At 42.6% G+C, this 19,350-nt stretch overlaps 2 protein-coding genes across 3 annotated transcripts in view; one reads left to right on the top strand and one right to left on the bottom strand.

Annotated features, from left to right (window-relative positions):
• Positions 1-6,739, top strand: part of LOC118085263 (uncharacterized) — a 28,711-nt gene extending 21,972 nt beyond the window's left edge. Inside the window, exon 5 of the transcript XR_015949793.1 lies at positions 2,934-6,739. The gene's annotated coding sequence lies outside the window, so the exon portion shown is untranslated. The remainder of the gene's footprint in view (positions 1-2,933) is intronic.
• Positions 6,740-8,592: 1,853 nt separating this feature from the next.
• Positions 8,593-17,538, bottom strand: CLDND1 (claudin domain containing 1). 2 transcript variants are annotated; one of them, XM_035116493.3, is made up of 5 exons: positions 17,468-17,538; positions 11,978-12,267; positions 10,502-10,606; positions 9,757-9,894; positions 8,593-9,633 (listed from the first exon to the last, which is right to left on the bottom strand). In XM_035116493.3, the coding sequence occupies exons 2-5, from the start codon at positions 12,255-12,257 to the stop codon at positions 9,413-9,415; spliced, it is 744 nt and encodes a 247-aa protein (XP_034972384.1). In that variant the 5' UTR covers positions 12,258-12,267; positions 17,468-17,538; the 3' UTR covers positions 8,593-9,412. The 2 variants fall into 2 exon arrangements, with proteins under 2 accessions (XP_034972384.1, XP_088524917.1); XM_088668791.1 differs by lacking the exon at positions 17,468-17,538 and adding an exon at positions 15,907-16,177.
• Positions 17,539-19,350: the final 1,812 nt, after the last annotated feature.

The raw sequence follows: 19,350 nt of genomic DNA, 5'->3' as shown, positions 1-19,350 counted from the left end.
ACTGGAAAATTCCTCTCTACAACGTTTTCGGCACCATCTTGGCTGTTCTTATCCTTTGTCTTTAACCTCATCAGATTTCAAATTTACAGTCCGCTTAAATCCTTTTAAAACCTTTTGAATCAATTTTTCCAATTCACAGGAATAAAATCGTCTTTCTTAGCCCTTTAACAATTTGACAGCTTTTGATAGCTGTCAAAACGTCCTCCCCCTTGTTGCTGCTGAACCTCAAGGGGCAACGACACCGGGCGGGCTGGGGAGGTTTGGAAAAGTCTTTCTTTCTCTCGGGTCCGCAATCTTGAAAGAAGTTTTCCCTTTTCGGCTTGGGAATATTTAATGCGCCTCCCGATTGTCCATTTGGAAGAGATCGGCTTCCGTTACTTTAGAATCTCTTCCTATCTTCAAATTTAAAACTTTTAAGATCCGAATAGAGATTTAACTTACTTTGAAGAAGTCTTTTATTGCCTTCTTTTATTGCCTTTTATTGCCTTTTATTGCCTTGGAAGAATCCGCCGCTTGCAGGCTGAGGACTCGGAGCTTCACTTCAAGGAGGTAAGATGAAACCCAAAAATGGCTCCCGCGACTCCACTCCGCTGGCTCTCGATTGCTCTACTGAGCTCTCGGGCAGCAGAGGATTCGCGTTCGGAACAAACAGCTGGGCACTATGTCACCGAGACTCTCTACTCGGTGTTTTTTCGGGGAGTCCGCTCGCTCTGCGGTCTTCCCCCCCCTCCACGAAGCCAGGGACTTCAGAGCACGAAGTCCCTGCGTCCAACTTCACCAGCGCGACGAATCGGAAGCCTCTTTGGGTCAGGTGGGGGGCAGTCTCCTCATTAGCCAGAGGCTTGTTGAGGCTGCTCAGCTGAGGCAAGGGGAGCCTTCCATGCAGCTTAACGAGCCCCCATCATTGGGGTCTCCTCAGCAGAGGCACAGAGAGGCCTCCATGCCTCAGCTGAGCAGCCTAACGAGGTCCCACCCTCCCCACCGTCATCTCACTAGCTCACATGAGCCAGAGCAGCATTGGGGCTTGCTTAGCTGAAGCACAGGGGGGCTTCCATGCCTCAGATGAACAACTTAACGAGCTCCCACCCATGCCTCTCCCACTGATGTGAGCCGAGCAGCTGGGGGCTTGTTTAGAGGAGGCACAGCTTTCTGTGCGTCAGCTGAGAGGCTGAAGAGTCTCAGCAAAGCCCCATTGCACCTCCAACTCATGAGGAGACCCTCTCCAGAGCCAGTAGTGTAGAGGATGTTCCCTTTTGGCTCCCAGGAGGGTCTCCTCTTGGGCTGGAAATGCTTTGCGGAGCTATGCTGAGGCTGGTCAGATTTCTCTCCCCACTTCTGGGGCCCAGCTGAGAGGTGCCAGAACGCTGTTCCGGCAAGTTCCGGCTGGAGAAAAAGCCCTGCATATACTCACTGGTGCTCACTGGTTCTCCTGCTACATTCCAATAAAAAGAAGAAGAAAAGGTGTCCTACTTAACAAGGGTTTCCAGTAATTAACAAATAAGTCAAAACAAAACTCAGCTAATTTATTAATTGCAGGACTAAACTCAATTTATTTATCCATTATGACTCTTAAGTCTGAAATTTCTCCCCATTAAGTTAGTTGGCCAAACCATTTAGCTGTCAACTGTAGCAAATAAACAATCACTATTTGCATCAGCCCCAGCAAGCATGGCCAATGGCCAGGGAGTTGTAATTCGGCAACATCTGGAGGCCCAAAGGTTCACCACACCTGCTATTGCCTTTTAGAGGTTTTCTAGAGGCATATTGGGTACTGAAATGAATATATATATATATATATATATATATATATATATATATATATACACACACACACACACACACACACACACACACACACACAAGAGCACTTAAAACCAAAGGGCAGTAGTGCCCAGCAGAATGGATGAGCTGCATGAAGTTTCAACAGTGAAACTGCAGTCCCTCCCACCTCTTCCTGATGTGAAAAGGACACAGTGCAATTGTAATTGCTTGCCCCTCTCTGCTCCCCAAGGCCCTGGACTGCAAATTAATCTTGCTTGGATCTACCGTATGAATGCCTGAGAGAAGTTTGGGGATGGGCTGAGGTGTTCACAGCTCCATTGAGTTATATGCCATGTGCTCTCCCCACTCTCTCTATGTGCGTGTTGTACAATTCTGCCTGGAAGGCAGATTGGAACTCAGTCCCCAGACTAATTTCATGCAGCCCTCTGGGCACTGGGGGCACATTCTTGCTCTTTATTAGACCATCCCTCTGGCAAGTATGCGTGCATGTGTTTGTTTGTTTGTTTGTTTGTTTGTCTGTCTGTTTGTGTGAGAGAGGGAAGGAGGAGAAATGGGGAGGGGATTGAAAGGCTTGCAATGAGCTGCAGTGCGGGAGGAAACCAGGGAAGAGAAGGAAGGTGGAAGGGGGGAAACCAGGAAAAAACGCAATTGAAATGGATAGAGCATGCCAAGCTGGCTGGGGCGAGGAGCAGTCAGTTCAAGCCTGAGTAATGGGAGTGGCAGAAAGAGTTGGAAAAGCGCTGAAATATTCTAGCCCATTGCTTTCAGACAGGGAACCACTGCTTCCACCTAGTGGAAAACAGCAATAAAGAGTGTAACACAGACCAGAAGTTGGATACAATTCTACTTCTCTTATATCTCTCTGTCCTTCCTTGATAACTTTTGGAAGCATTGGAGATGTTGAGGGAGACATGAAATCTCTCCATTCCAGGATTTTTGGGTTTTTTTAGAGGAGATAAACACACTGGGGGAAATTGAAACTTATGCAATACATATGCAATTGCAATATTTATATAACCACAGTATTAAGAACTAGCAGAAAATGTGACATTCCACATGTTTAGGACACAGGATTCTTTAGCAGTGTTTCAACACATATGAGAGGATTGGGATTTCAAATTTGCTGTAACACAACAGAATTTCTATTGCAGTACTAAAGAAACATAATGCAAAGACTGGAAATAGAAAGGACTACACACAACAAGAGACCTTTATAGTGGAATGAAGCCTCTTACTGGAGTACAAATAAAATGACATTAGGGTGACCTTGAAAGAATGGTTTAACAAAGAATTCATCTTCTCTGGGAACACTGGCAATTGTAGCTCTGTGAGGGGTCCCATCACCTCCTGGCAAATAGAAGGGGAAGAAATGGAGGCAGTGAGAGATTTTACTTTCTTGGGCTCCTTGATCACTGCAGATGGTGACAGCAGTCACGAAATTAAAAGACGCCTGCTTCTTGGGAGAAAAGCAATGACAAACCTAGACAGCATCTTAAAAAGCAGAGACATCACCTTGCCGACAAAGGTCCGTATAGTTAAAGCTATGGTTTTCCCAGTAGTGATGTATGGAAGTGAGAGCTGGACCATAAAGAAGCCTGATTGCCGAAGAATTGATGCTTTTGAATTATGGTGCTGGAGGAGACTCTTGAGAGTCCCATGGACTGGTAAAAGATCAAACCTATCCATTCTGAAGGAAATCAGCCCTGAGTGCTCACTGGAAGGACAGATCCTGAAGCTGAGGCTCCAATACTTTGGCCACCTCATGAGAAGAGAAGAATCCTTGGAAAAGACCCTGATGTTGGGAAAGATGGAGGGCACTAGGAGAAGGGGACGACAGAGGACGAGATGGTTGGACAGTGTTCTCAAAGCTACGAACATGAGTTTGACCAAACTGCGGGAGGCAGTGCAAGACAGGAGTGCCTGGCGTGCTATGGTCCATGGGGTCACGAAGAGTCGGACACGACTAAACGACTAAACAACAACAACGAGGGGAAACATGAGTCTCCTAACAACTCTTAGCACCTTTCTATATTCTATATTTCTATATTCTATCAAATATAGACCCCAGGATTCTTTGGGAAAAGCCATGACGGTTCAAAGTGGTAGGGTAGTTCTTTAAATGTTTGCTGTAGGTGGGGCTAAAGTTGGATACAACCCTCAGTTTTTAATGTATCATCTGGTGCATTACCAGATAAATGTTGTGAGTGCTTGAAGACTTGCTAAAAACTGGATATATATCAAACACACATCATAGTGGGACTTACGTATGGTCTACAAAATAGACTGCAATATTTCCAAAACTACCACAGACGTCCCGTGATCTACTGGTAGATCACGATCTACCTGTTGGACATGCCTGGGCTAGAATATTTCAGCGCTTATCCAAAACTTATCACCAAGCTTAAAGCCATGGAGAGACCTGGTTTGAACGGAGACGTTGGATTCTTATCTCATTATACACGATAAAGCGATCTTCAGCCATCTCACCCCTTGCTTTTTCATGCAAGACCATTTGCAGTCGTTTACAATCGTCAACAGCTATCAGTCAGTCAATCACCCATGTCCACCACCCTTCTGAGTGATACCCCTCACCACCCTTTCTCTACAGATGAGCATCTGGGGACTTCTATTTCAGTGTATCTGAAGAAGTGTGCATGCACACGAAAGCTCATACCAAAATAAAAAACTTAGTTGGTCTTTAAGGTGCTGCTCGAAGGAATTTTTTTATTTTGTTTTGACTACGTCAGACCAAAACGACTACCTACCTGTATCCAAAACTACAGAAAGTATGGAATTTCTATCAAAAGGCCTTTCAACTGGACACTCAGATGCAACTCTAGAAGCAAGACAGAGATGCATCTTCATCTTTTTTTTTCATTTCCACTGAGCCCTTCAAAGAGCTCAAGGCAGGCTTTCTGTCAACAAAGAAAGGTGTTGTGTTTAAATATTACTCACTTAACCACTTCCTTTTATGTTTGTAGCTGATGTACTAACCCTGCAGATGTTTTCTGGTGGTTTCTATACATACATTAAAAAACAACAGAGCTGTGAACCAGCCCTCTCCTCTTCACAAACGATATAATCAGTAATGACATTTGAACAAAATCGGGATAAATGGTAGGAGCGATATTCAACTAAGCCTGCGTAAACACTATACTTTTAAAGCACATTCAAAGTGTGTTTCCCTCCATAGAATTCTAAGCACTGCAGTTTACCTCTCACTGAGTTACAATTCCCAGCAACCAATGTGCCCAGAATTCTTTTTTGGGGGTGTGTGTGTGTGGAATGTGCTTCAAAGGTACAGCTTAGTGTGTATGCAGCCTAAGTCCCTGGCACAACTCAGTCAGTTGAGCATGAGACTCTTAATATCAGGGTCATGTGTTCAAGGCCCCCGTTGGGCAAAAGATTCCTACATTGCAAGGGGTTGGACTAGATGATTCTTGGTGGTCCCTTCCAACTCTACAATTCTATGATTCTAAGAGTAGACCAACTGGTTTTAGTGGGTTTGTTTAGAACACAGCTAATGGTGGCTCCATTGGCCAATAAAGCGAGATGAGTGCCGCAACCCCAGATTTGTCCACGACTGGACCTAACAGTAGGGGGTCCCTTAACCTTTAATGGTGGATATCATCTTAGGTCTCTCCAGTCTCCAATAACATGCTTCAAAATATAGAAGAGTAGCAGTATTTGTGCAAGATGACGACAGTTGCAATATCTAAAGACAACAAGCCATTTTGTGACAGGGAATTTGGGCAGAAACAGATTACTTCATTAGCTGCATTAAGAGGACGGATAAAGTACTAGGTAGAGATACCATGTGTGAGATACGGGGGTAAGAGATTGAGGGTATCTTAAAAAACAAACAAGCAACTATTAGAGTAACTCAGTTTACAGCAATTAAGGTATAATCTCTTTTCAGTCACTCCCCTCATAAAACTAAATTCAGGTATCTTCAACAGACTTTCACCATAGGGAAGAAGTGGTAAAATAAGAGAACAAATTAATAAAAGAGATGGGAATGAAAAATGGTCTCCAGATTTATCTAAAGTTCTCAAGAAGTAAGGCCCACACTGCTTTAGTCAGACCTTCTATATTTATCATCAAATAGTACTATTTCTTTCACAGTCAGTTGTATCAGCCTCTAAAATAAAGTCCAGTATTAAAGAGGGACTTGTATGCTTTCCATGGGTGCAGCATCAGTTCGGGCTGTGAAATACACTCTCGGACTTAGATCTTCTATCAGGGAGCACTTGGATATAGGTACTGTATTGGGATCCAGATATCCAAAAGAGCACATCTTCGCTTAGCAGCCTGTTGCCCAGGCTCCATTTAACACAGTGGGACTTACTTCTAAGTAAGCATGTGTGGAAGTGCACCATTAGTCACAACTAATTTTAGCTGGATTGAAACCAATAAATTATGCACTGTTTCTACCACTTGAGGCCAATTTCCAATACTGAAACAGCAACCACAGCATACACACCCTTCTCAGTGTTTTGCCGCTTACAACACAGATTAAGACATTATAATAGCAGCAATGTTTCAGTTTTACCTCAAGCCGTCTCCACCCATCCTGGCTTTCCAAAGATCAAGAGTATATGTCCGTGATTGGATCATGCGGTTTTCAATGTGCTTGACATTGTCCTGGCTTGACACCTTGCTTTACACACACAGGCTCTCCATATGCAACAGCATTTTATTATCATCCTAGAAGCCTTCCAAGACTTAAGTTTATTACTTTGAGCTTTTAAAAAAACAACACCAAAACATTATTGTCTATTTATTATATTCTCTTATTTATTGCTTGCGACTTTTGCTATATTTCTGTAATTATGTAACTATTTTCATGTTGTAAACTGCCTTGAGCATGGTCAATTATGGAAAGGCAGCACACAACTAGATGGTGAGGTCCTCTAGTTTCAGATACATGCAGCTCCAGAGGAACTGATCTGCCATTAAAATAAAATAAAAAGTATCCAGCCCTTAGGCTTTCACAAACTTCTCCATAAACATGTAGACGGTCTCCTCAAAACTGACTCTTGCTCTGTCTTCTAATGCTGATTTTTAATATATAATTCTAATGACTCTGAAGAGGTGACAAGACTTTGGGTAGTTTGTTGGGAAGGTCAAGTACTGGGCTCAGCTGAAGGGGTGAGGGGTAGGTTATCATTATTTCCTGTTCAAGTGTGGGCTTCAAAGAGCTATTTTAGTGCATTCAAAGGCTTAGGGATGCCTGGTACAAATTTTACTTATTTTCTTCGAACCACAAGTCCTCCACACCATGTTGCAAACCTACGGTATTTTGAACCCCTCTCCCTTTTTGGAAAAGTGTGTGTGTGTGTGTGTGTGTGTGTGTGTGTGTGTGTGTGTGTGTGCTGCACAGGGGGCTACTAAAATATCACTTTGGGCAAACAGAGATTGTGCAGGTTCCTTTCCTTGGCTATATGAGAAAGTATGAACACAGGGCAGAGACAAGATTCTCATATCACATGGAAAGCGTAGGGTTGATGGCTGAGGACTTGCAGTATCCATTTAAGCTGTATGTTAAGGAAATGAAATGCAGACTTATGAATTGATACATTTCAGTTGTGCCTTCTTTTGTTGAACAAGCTGCCATTCCTGTTCTCCATGTTCTAATGAAAGATACATAAAGCAATTCAAATGATTAATTCAATAAGGTGGAGAAACACAGCATTTGCCCAACACAGGCAACTTGTAAAGGTTAGGTTCCAGGGGTCCAAGAATATACGCAGAAAGACGTAAAACCAGGAACCCCTGGAACAGAGTCCCCTGCAAAGTGAAGGGCTGCTTGCCCTGCTGTGGGTAGGTGGTGGGAGGGCTTTGGCAGCAACCCAGAGTCCTCCAACCTCCTTCCCAAAGCCTGGTACGTTTTTGTCCAGCTACGGGAAAGGAGGCTCCAGGATGTTCCCAGAGTCCTTGCACTGCCTTCCCAAACCCGTGATTGCAGCTTTGAGCACTCTCCATTTACTTACTTATTTCCCCCCACCTGTGCAAAGCTGTGATCACATAAATAAAATAAGCATAAGCTGCAAGTTAGCTGCACACATGTTGGTGTTTAGGACATGTCAGGTTTGAGCCTCAGGGAATACTTGTATGATCACATAAACATGCAAGTTCTTCAGTTACTCATATGTTGTGGGCAATCCAGATGACTATGGCTCAGGGGTTACCTCTCTGTTCATTGTGGGGATAGCACATTTACCCAGTGCTCAAGATTGCAATGCTATCTATCCCCAAAACCCTCTTCCCTGTGCTATTACAGCCAAGTCAAGCGTAATCTGAAAGGTGCCTGTGGGGATGTCATAGAAGCCTATTGGCCAGTATCCCTACCACCATTCATGTGACAGGCGTAATTCCATAGGTCCCTTTCACTCCCCAATGTTTTGTAAAGGTTATCTTTAAAAATCCCTTGATGCATACCTAGAAAAATGTATTCTGCATACGAACAAATAGCGTAATCTTGGACCTGCAAGGTTGACCCACCATCTCTTCCCAGTGAATCTAATTATTACCTATTTATTTGCAAGGACCACAACACACAATTGGACAAAATTGAGTTAGAACCACTGTGCGGCTCCCTTAAAAAATGTGTGGTATCAGTTTGAAATGAGACCAACAAACTTTTCCTCTTTCCTTCCACGTATCCTTACTCCCCATCCCATAATGTTTTTAAACATACATAAAAATGGAAATTTGGACAGAAGTCCATGTCAAAATTCTCTTAGTGGAAACTGAGCTTCAGTTGTACTCCATGCATTTTTCTGTCTCATCGGCTGCATACAAATCCAGTAAAATTCCACGAGCTTTGCTCAGATTTATTTTTTAAACAAAAGTTTTAGTTTAGGCGACATGAGTAATACTTATACAAAAATCCAATAAGGTATTGCATTGCATAAATAAAGGGTTTTAAAAGTCAGATTTATATACACACTTACATTAGTCAAATTAGAAGGTACACCTTGTAATAGAAGCTGCTACTACAAGGAGGGGGTGGGGAATGGAACAAACAAATGTTGACATCATTTCACTTAATTTAGAAAGTTCATGGTTACCAACCTTTTTACAACAATCAAGCCAAAAAGGTTGAAAGGGATACAGCAGTAGGCGTAAGAGTGAGGGGGAAAGACTGTATCACAATCTAGAACAAAGTTCTATTGCTACATTTATGAAAGAGGTTGCACTGGTTTATTTCCTAGTGGGTCATAACACACATACAGTACTGCCAAAATTAGTGTCATTAAAATCTTTCTTCTCCTACGTACACTACCCTGTTAATTGTTTTTGAATATCAGGTTTAGATGTGGAAAAAAATGTACTGCGCTGGGAATAACAAAGACATGTCATCAAAATTTATAGTTTTAAAAAAACCCTAACAGATAAGAAACTTGTTAAAACCCTGCAGATCTCTGGCAAGAAAGTGCTATTCCTGGTAATTGGCCTCTAAGGTCTTTCAATTTTAAAAACCCTCAGGCCATTTCACTTCATGCATTTTGTGGAACAAAATTAAAATAAAATAAAAAGGAAGAGCCATGAGGTAAGGGGGCAAAAAAGAAGTATTAAAACCGGAGGGGGGGGGAGAGACAGACATGGGAAGCAATGAAAATATCCCTTATGCCACACGGTATGCTTTCAAGAGTGTGAACTCCTTCCTGTTAGTACGCGCAGCCCAGATGAAAAGGGCAGCAGCCATGAACTGCAGGGGTGCTGAGACACAGGCCAGACAGAAGGACCAGCCAAACTGGCCTTGCACATCTTCTGGAGGGGTTAGCTTCTGGTGGAGCAGCTCAATTCCAGCTACATAGCAGCCAACTGAACCCAGTGTGCACAAACCTGGAGAAGAAGCAGTAAGTATATTTTCGTCAGACTTACAGCACCAAATTCTTGGCTCACCATGTTAAGATATTCACGTTTCAACACAGAATACATGGGATGAAGTTTGCCAAGAGGACTCACCCGCTAGAAAGTGGAGGACTCCGGTGGCAATGGCGGGGTAGAGGCTGCGGCAGGCACAGGCACAGACCCCAATGAGAGCCCCAAAACACATCAACCCAAGGCTAACAAAAGGCAGGAGGAACTGCAAGCGCCAAAGATCTAAAGGAAATAGGGAGAGGAAACATGACTGGGATGTTCCAACTTTAGGGCCTTTCCTCCAATCTCACGGTGCAAAATGCATTGTTCCCAAGACAAGCAGAGAGTAGTTCAATCTACTATCTAGTTACTTATTTGTGGCAGAGCCCAAGAACTCTAGCTTTTCGCCTGCACTAAACAGTACAGAAATACATCACATAATAAAACAACATTGAATTCTGCAGAGAATAACTGTTAAATAAAAGACTATGCTATATGTATATATAAGAATCCCAAGTAAATTACCAGAGCATCATAAATGACTTGAGCTGCAATACTAAACATACTTTGAAGTCCCGTTCAACTCAGTGGAACTTACTTCTGAGTAGAAATGCACTGGACTGCACTGTTGACCAACTCTGACAAGGTAGCATACTTTCCATTTATCCACATTTGATGAAGGCAAACATGTCTTATGGCCAAGTTAAAATGCGTCTTGAGTCTTTCTCAGTCCTATCTCTATTCAGAAGCAAGTCCCACCAGGTTCAACGGCTCTTACTCTTTGGTAAGGTGGGCAGGACTTTAGGCTCAGATACATTTTATCAGCTACACAAAACCAAAAATTACTTACAGGTCCGGTTCAGATCACTGCCACTATTGTGATTCCCAGGATCCTTATATTTTTCCATGAACTGATCCGAAAGGGAAAAACTGACGCACCTTGTGACCATCTCAGCTTCCAAAATGAAAAAAGAAATAACCTTTATTAGGATCTGCTTTGCTTGACTGTCATTCTTCATTCACACGCATACATATATCTAGGTTAACTAGGTGAGGTGGGGAACCTCTGGCCTGTGGGTCTAAAGAGGCCTGTGAGGCCTCACCATTTGACCCACAAGGCCGTTTCAGTCAAGCCATGCCCACCGGATGTCATGCATGATCTCAGGTGTGGGGTAGGTAAAGGCCTGGCTCAGCCAAATGGGGTGAGGTATGTAGGTACCTGCAAAGCCCTGCACAAAGTGGCTTCCCAAGACCCAACAACCAGCTGATTGCCAGTTTTGTGGAACGCTTTGAAAGGTGCATTGCAGGCTGTGCATTTGCCCACATGGTTGGATTTCAAACTCTGCAGGCAAAAAAAGGAGTCTCCCGGTGTCATTGTGACGTCACTGACAGGTCGGTGGCCCCACCCCATACAACAAAGCATATTGCAGCATTTTAAGAAAGAACAAGTTTATGGTTATAGGTTTATAGCCTCTAAGGCACTATTGATTTACAACAACAATGCTGAGGAATGGAAGGAAGGAAGACGCTGGCTGGAGGGTGGGGGCAGCTGCAAGGACTGCAAACGATAAGGCCAAAGGTTACAATAAGGCAACCCAGCCAGATGGGCGGAGTATAAATAAAAAAATTATTGTTATTATTATTATGCAGCTCACGGGTTGCCCAACTCTGGCAAATATGATTAACTTCCTAAGTACTACAATTCCTCTTATTATTCAGCAGCTGGCACTGATCTCCAACTTTTTAAACTTGGTATTGTTCTCAAAACTACCGTATTAGTTATTTCCTCAGAAGACTTGAGAGACTACTTCAGAGACAAACTACAGTGGTACCTCGGGTTAAGAACTTAATTTGTTCTGGAGGTCCGTTCTTGACCTGAAACTGTTCTTAACCTGAGGTACCACTTTAGCTAATGGGGCCTCCCGCTGCCGCTGCTGTACGATTTCTATTCTCATCCTGAAGCAAAGTTCTTAACCCGAGGTTTTATTTCTGGGTTAGCGGAGTCTGTAACCTGAAGCGTCTGTAACCTGAAGCGTCTGTAACCCGAGGTACCATTGTAATAATTTTAAGGTCCTAAGAGCAAGCCTATATTTAAATGATGGAGGTACTTGCTTAGAAGATACAATTAAAGTTCTCTCTCAGGCAAATTTGTGCATCTTACAACTGAGAATTAACAAACAAACAAAAATGGGATAAGTCTGCTCAAGCGGGACCCGATAACCTAATCAATTTATTCATGCATCAGTGCTTTGCATTCAAATGATCCCTCAGGAAAATGGCACTAAGAGAAAGACGCATTTAGAGACACTTTCTGAAGTAGGCTTACTTGGTGAGTTGAACCAGTAAGAGTTCTCAGCCATCGTGATGCATCTCCTCCACAGTCCAATGGTGCCGTTCCATCGAAAGAGAGCTTCTGTATAAGACTTTTCATCTTCACCAGTGAAATCATCCCAAGTGGCCTTAACTTCACTGTAATTTTCGGGTGGTGATGAGTTGCGGTACTCATACCAAAAGTCTGTGCCAATAGAGGCTGCCAGGTAGATGGTGGAGATAAGGCTAAGCACGCAGGCGATTACCAGAGCAGTGGCAAAACGGTTATCCATCATAGTGTCTCAACTGCAATTGAAAAGAATAAAAAGAAGAAAGTTTCCAAATATGAGATTTAACTGAGTTAGCAAGACGCGTGTTTTTCTGGCTCTAGCCAGCCTCTTTCACATGCATACGCCAGCTGTTCCTTTCTTTGCTTACTTGCAACATCTGTTCCATTTAGCAATTAAAGCAACTTCAGAACATCCCCTCCTGTAAAATTCTACTCATTGAACTGTATCTGGGTTGAGCATAAACAAGGACTGAACCAGAAAACAAAATTATTAACATTCCAGATCATCGCTACAAGAATGCAGGGACTCCCAAAACCACAGACTCCCCAAACAAAGAAAAACGAAGAGTCTGGCTTTTTCCTCCTCCCTTTCTATTCTTTTTCCTTTTGTGTCATGTTTCAGATTATAAACCCGAAAGACTGTTTTATCATTGATCTTTCCAAGCCGTTCTGGTAGCCTTGGAGTCTCATGAGTGTGGTTTAAATCATTAAAATAAACACACACACACACACACACACACACACACACACACACACACACGTACATTATTGCATATTAATTCTGTCAGCTCAAATCAGGTACCTCTAGTTGCAAACTGTTATTGCTATAATATTATGCTGTGCATCTTGAACTTGATATATGAAAATGGAGGCAGGGCTTAAGAGATTTGGAAGAACATGCATGTAGAAAAAGCAGTCAATGCAAGTGATCTTCTAAACAGACCCATCAGTTATGCCACCCATCCTAAGACAGAGGAAGATGCAAGCAGACTTGTCTATACATGTAATCAGTTACATTTTTTGTTCTTCCCTGTAAAGCTTCATAAGACTGACTTTAATAGTAAAATAACAACTTTAAAAATATTGTACAATGAAATATGTCACATTCCAGCTGGTGGCTGTGACCATGATAAACTGAGTATATGATAATTATTTATTGAAATATGGAAGTGGAAACCAACAAAATAATACAATATAACATTTGTGTAGTACTTTAGAAGGCTCAACACAATTCCATTACCTCCTTACGACAGTATTATCTCCCTAAGCTGCAGATGAGGGAAATAAACAAAGGCTTGCAGAAGCTACCAACTGAGTTTCTAAGCAGGTGAGATTTGAACCAGTAACGTCTATGCTCACAGCTCATTCAGACATAGAACACACAAAAATGTGGAGTGTCTCTGTAAAAACACACACTATTAAATTCTCTCATTTTTCTCAAGTATCTAAACTTCTTTTCAAAGATGTCAGTGTTGCAATTTCCCCAGTCACAGCTGTTTCCTTAGTTTTTATAGATCTTATTCAAACATATTTTAGCATTACTTTTTGTATTAAGAGAAGGCATCAGGGGGCCTCAGACTCATAAGCCCCCTCCCTTTGGCCTTGTCATGAGGAGGAGTTAAGTACAGAAGCTTTAGCTTCTGTTTTAGTTTAAACACAGCTTCTTGTGCTGTCCAGCCCTTCGCAAATTGTAGCCGGTCTTGATTATGGCTTGCAGAAACAAAGCAACTTCAAATCACAGTTTATGAAGCTGGCCTGTTCCAAATACAGTCGTACCTTGCTTTTCGAACAGAATGTGTTCCGGAAGTCCGTTCGACTTCCAAAACATTTGGAAACCTAGGCGCGGATTCCAGTTGGCTTCTGATTGTGCAGGCGTGCTGGAAACAATAGCAGAAGCCGCACCGGACGTTTGGCTTCCAAAAAAAGTTCGGAAACTGGAACACCCGTTTCCGGGTTTCGATCATTCGGGAGCCGAAACGTACAAGTACCAAGGTGTTCGACAACCAAGGTCTGACTGTAACTACAGTGAAGGTGAAATAAAGTTTAGTGTTTGGAATACTTGCTAAACTGTAGCTAAAATAAAACGGAAGTAAACGCTTCCAATCTCCTTGAAATTGCGCTGGAAGAGGGAGCATAAGAGTCCCAAGGATTGATGAGACACATTCTCTTAATGCCATGGTTTTGCTGCATCTGAACTCACCCACAGTATTACCAGTAGCAAAGAACTTACTAATCACAGTATAAACAGGACAGCAAGCTGACTCAGGAGTGTGGCTATTTTATGGATTATCTTAGTTTGCAATGTGTTCTTTAGAAGAAAGTAAGAGTGAGAACCAAGGGAAAGCCTGCAGCATGGTCTGGAGCTTATGAGGACAATTATAGGGAGTGCTCAAGAAAGAAGCATTTGCGCAAAGCAGCAGGTGGTTAAGAAGATATGAGCACACAGATGAAGGTTGGAGGCAGCCAGAGCTTACCGTATTAATACAGGAGAAGTTGGTGTACAGAAAAAAGGAGAAAGAATGGGAAGTCAAAGTTAGAACACCCATAAATAATAAGGTTTGCAAAAGGCACTTTATATTTAAAAGATAGTAAAAACCGAAGGATAAAACACTAACAGGAAAAAAGAAACAAAAATGTTACCATTTAGATGAAACTAGTAGCTCAAAAAGTAGAGAGTTCTGAGCTCAAAAAGTAGAGAGTCAAAAAAAACAAGCTCGCCAGTGGCTTAGGCAGAAAGTTCAAAAGATTAAATCAAAGATATTGGGATACCTAAGGACCACCAGCCACAGACTCAAAACCATGAATAAAACTTAATTGCCACAAACTTGTGCTACCAGGCTGAAGTCATTCCTGCTGTTTATTGGAAAGTTTATTCAATCTAGATAGAATCATAGAATCATAGAGTTGGAAGAGACCACAAGGGCCATCCAGTCCAACCCCCTGCCAAGCAGGAAACACCATCAAAGCATTCTTGACATATGCCTGTCAAGCCTCTGCTTAAAGACCTCCAAAGAAGGAGACTCCACTACACTCCTTGGTAGCAAATTCCACTGCCGGACAGCTCTTACTGTCAGGAAGTTCTTCCTAATGTTTAGGTGGAATCTTCTTTCTTGAAGATAGAGATTGTCATTAAGATTTTATGCTGATAGAGGAAAATCAAAGTTGTGCAATTATACTACTAACTGGCATTCACCCAATGTCAGTCAAATGGACATATTTAATTAAATCACAGTAGAAAAAATTGTTTTGAACTGTAATCAATTCAAAACAGGCCCCTATTATGTGGGAAAAGTGGCACATGAATCAGCAGTACACATATACTGTATTCCAACAAGAACAGCTTTGTGTTTTTTGGCAGAAATTGTCACATTCACCACTGTAAAGCCCTATGTGTATGTACCCTAAGTTTTCAAAGTACTTCCTCCACATGATTCAGAAAATATCCCCATGTGCACAAACAGAATAAATGGAACATATTTTCAACTGGCAGTCTAACTCAATACATGTTTACTTGGAAATAAACCCTATTCATTTTAATAAACCTTAATGCCAAATAAGGAATTTTGATTGTTTGAAACAGGAGCTCCCAAACAAAGGCCCGGGGGCCGGATGCAGCCCAATTGCCTTCTAAATCCGGCCCGCGGACAGTCCAGGAATCAGCATGTTTTTACATGAATAGAATGTGTCCTTTTATTTAAAATGCATCTCTGGGTTATTTGTGGGGCCTGCCTGGTGTTTTTATATGAGTAGAATGTGTCTTTTTATTTAAAATGCATCTCTGGGTTATTTGTGGGGCATAGGAATTCGTTCATATTTTTTTTCAAAAAAGGTCTGAGGGACAGTGGACCGGCCCCCTGCTGAAAAAGTTTGCTTACCCCTGGTTTGAAACATTCCTTCTATCTCACCAAGAAAAATCTTGTGGTGTGGAGACTTCCTCTGCTGAAAGTTGAATACTTTGGTGTTCCTGAAGAAATCAGGACTGAAGAGTAGCTCAGCAGCTTTAACAAGTATTATTTTCACAACAGTGTCCTCAGGGTACTTAAAGTTGTTAAAGGTGGCTTTTTGTTTTATTTGGATAAGAAAGAAGCAAATTGAGGCTGGTGCAAGTCAATCACGTTTTGTCTTTAACACAAGCTACTCAACAATCTTGATTGGGGAAAAACAAAACAAATTGGGCAGGCAACACCCAAACCTAGGACAGTCTATTAGTATTTCTAAAGCTGAGCATGTAACAAGCATAGGATATGTACTATAGATGTCCACCAAGAGACAAGATTGGCTTATGAAGTCTGCCTATCTTAAATTTAGGAGTTGCCAGGGATAAGATCATCACTTTCTATTTAAATAAGATGTCAGGGTATACATTCTCTCACTGAGGTTTAACCAAAACCTTTCTCAATTCTTACTAGTAAATATGTATAATTAAAGAAGAAATATGGAAACAATCATTTAAAATATATATATTAGGAAAATGAGAAAATAATTAGAAACCAGACCATTTGTAGCATAGCACTTTTATCTTGCCACATCTTTGGCTCAAAAAAGGGTCAGGCGACTGGTCCTATCCACTGGCTAGTTCTGTTAGGATGATCCCATTGTTAGCTCCAGAGTTTTACAAGGGTAGTGGAAACAACACTTCCTTTGATAGATACCAGCATCCTAAGGCACAGATTGTCAGTGGGGAGGAACACAAAACCCATTCATATCCGATTTTGTTGTTTTCCCTCAATTATAGTACCAAGAGGGATCACGACCATCAGCGAGAGCATCATTTCAGGCTACAATACCCGGGAGAAATGAAACGTTCGTCCAGGTAGACACACATATACGCTGACAAGAAGAGAGATTTCCCAAAGGAGAAGCCTAATCCCTTTTCCATGGGCGGGGTGGAGGCGAGGGGGGTGAAAGGCCCGCAGGCACACACCTTTCTCTGTCTCCCCTCCTCAATGCTCATCTTATATACATAGCTCCACACCTGCAGTCTTATGCACGCTAAAATGGGAGTGAGACCCAGTGAGTAAAGCGGGACTGCACTGCACCTTGGAGGCAAGATGCGCATACCAGGGAGTGTAGATCTAGGGGTGTGTGTGGTGGGGGTGATTATTACTACATTATCATCACTATCAGCAGCAGCAGCAGCAGCAGCAGCAGTAGTACCGTAGTAGTAATAATGATAATGATAATGATAATAATAATGATAATAATAATAATAATGGACAGGCGCCTGCAGACTCTGTCGAACTGCAGAGCTGAACCTGCCAGCGTTGCGGGCAGGGTGTGCTTGGTGGGCAGATGGAAATGCCCATCAGAATATAAGCCACGGGTCTTCCGCACCTCCATGGACTATTTCCGGACACCTTCTCCTACCCGCAACCCCAGTACTACCTCACTCATGAATTCCGGGTGGGGAAGGGAGCCGGGCCCGTCCATACTCACCTCCCATCCTCCTCCCGACTCCACGGCGCCGCTTCCACCATCCACCCTCGGCCGACGCTTAGCCTGGGGACGGGGGAGAGGTCTCCTCCTCCTCCTCCTCCTCCTCCTCCTCCTCCCTCCTCCTCTCTCGGAGACGCTCATCCGCCCCCGACCGCCAGGCACCCTGGGAAATGCAGTTCTGGCTGCATCGGCGGCGGCGCTCCGCTAAGAAACCAAGGTGGGGAGCGCTTTGTTGTTGGCCCGAGATCGGAAGGAGAGGCGCCTTTCCATTTGCATCCTGGGTATTGTAGTCTCGCTGACCAAAGGCGCTGGAATGCGGGGAGGTTGCCTGGCGCGTTAGCCGAAGTGGGAATGGTGGTGTTTTCCCCCCTCCTCTCTTTCTTTGCTTCAAAACTAAAACTGTCCTAAATTAAAAACGTGTGCAGTGTAAAGCAGAACATATTGTAGGCGTGACACGCGGGGGGTGGGGCGGGGGTCCTTCTTGGATGCATGCAAGGGCTGTAGTGCTTCTCAATGGACGAAACTGCTTTCAGTTCTTAATTCGGTTCAGCCTGCAGTTGCCGCAGCGCCTCTTCCTGCCATGGTTCCAGTGCCTTATAGTGCTAGCCTTTCTGTACTTATCTACTCAGAAGTAACGTAAATTAAATCGAAGGGGGCTTACTCCCAGGTAAGGGCTGCAACCTTAAGGGCGTAAGATATTTTGGAGTTTCACCAAAATATAAGCATCTCTCATTCCTTTTGAAACATGTTCATCTGTTGAATTCCTGGGATAGAAACTGCCAGTGGTTGTTGGTTTTTTTTTAAGGTGGCAACTGTACTGGTGTGTAAAAGACGTCACTTTATTGCACTTAATAAGAACATATAAAATATGTTTATAGAATGCTTTAAAATTGTTGTTACTTACCACTGCCCTGAAGCTCGTGCCTATCAAGTTTATAAGGCAATATAATATATTCAAGTCACATATAATATATAAAATGCATTATTTTGGGGAGATATTGGGCAAAGTATATTTTACAAAAGCATATACTGTATTTGGATAAATTCACATTAAAATGCTGATGGACTTCTCTTTTTTGCAAACGTGTGAAAATGTGGGGAGCTGAAATTAAGGCTGTAAAAATGAGAAAAAGAAAACCAAAATGGACAGATTCATTCATCCCTACCTAAGAGCAAGGCCCATAGCTCAATGAGTCCTCGGTATACTGTACACAGAGGATTACTCACCAAAGCTGTGTTCTACCACTGATTGCTGGTTCTTTCTTCAGCTCTCAGAGAACTCAGTGTGAGAGAGAAATGACACTTATACCAGGTTGCTAGGGTTTATCTTCTTATGATGTTTTGGGCTTTCACTGAGTACTCACATGCTTACCATAATCTAGCTAGTCTTGCATGACAGGAATAGAAATGACATCTCCCTGATAATGCAAGTGGAGATGTGGCATAACAGGTTTTACCTTGGCACAATTTTATTTACAATTTTCTGGGAATCTGTCTAGAACTTAGATAGGTTCAATAAAGTAGCATTCTTGGAGTAACAAATTACAATACATATGTGTCCCCAGTTGCTATGAAGCGTAGTTCAAGTAAAGGCATAGATGGCTCTGTAGAGAAGTAGCACAGTGGTTCTCAAGTTTTTTTACTCTGGGCCACATGTTCACAATAAAAATTTGCTTGTGCAAATGGGGAGCAGGTGCCGATACACTTCCTTGCCTAGATATAGCTCTGTCGACAAAAAAGCTTCTCTTTTCTGATCTTTCATATTTCTCACAATTGAGAATCTCTGTTCACAACAATATGTCATGGAGAACTGTAGAAGAATAGCCAGTGCTCCTGAAGAGAGACATTGGATATTGTTTCTGGTTGTATATACCCTGCCCACC

This window comes from Zootoca vivipara, chromosome 4, assembly GCF_965207765.1.
Source record: "Zootoca vivipara chromosome 4, rZooViv2.hap1.1, whole genome shotgun sequence".
NCBI classification, from domain to species: Eukaryota; Metazoa; Chordata; class Lepidosauria; order Squamata; family Lacertidae; genus Zootoca; species Zootoca vivipara.
The sequence above is the reverse complement of the archived record's forward strand: the minus strand, read 5'-3'. Positions and strand labels throughout refer to the sequence as shown.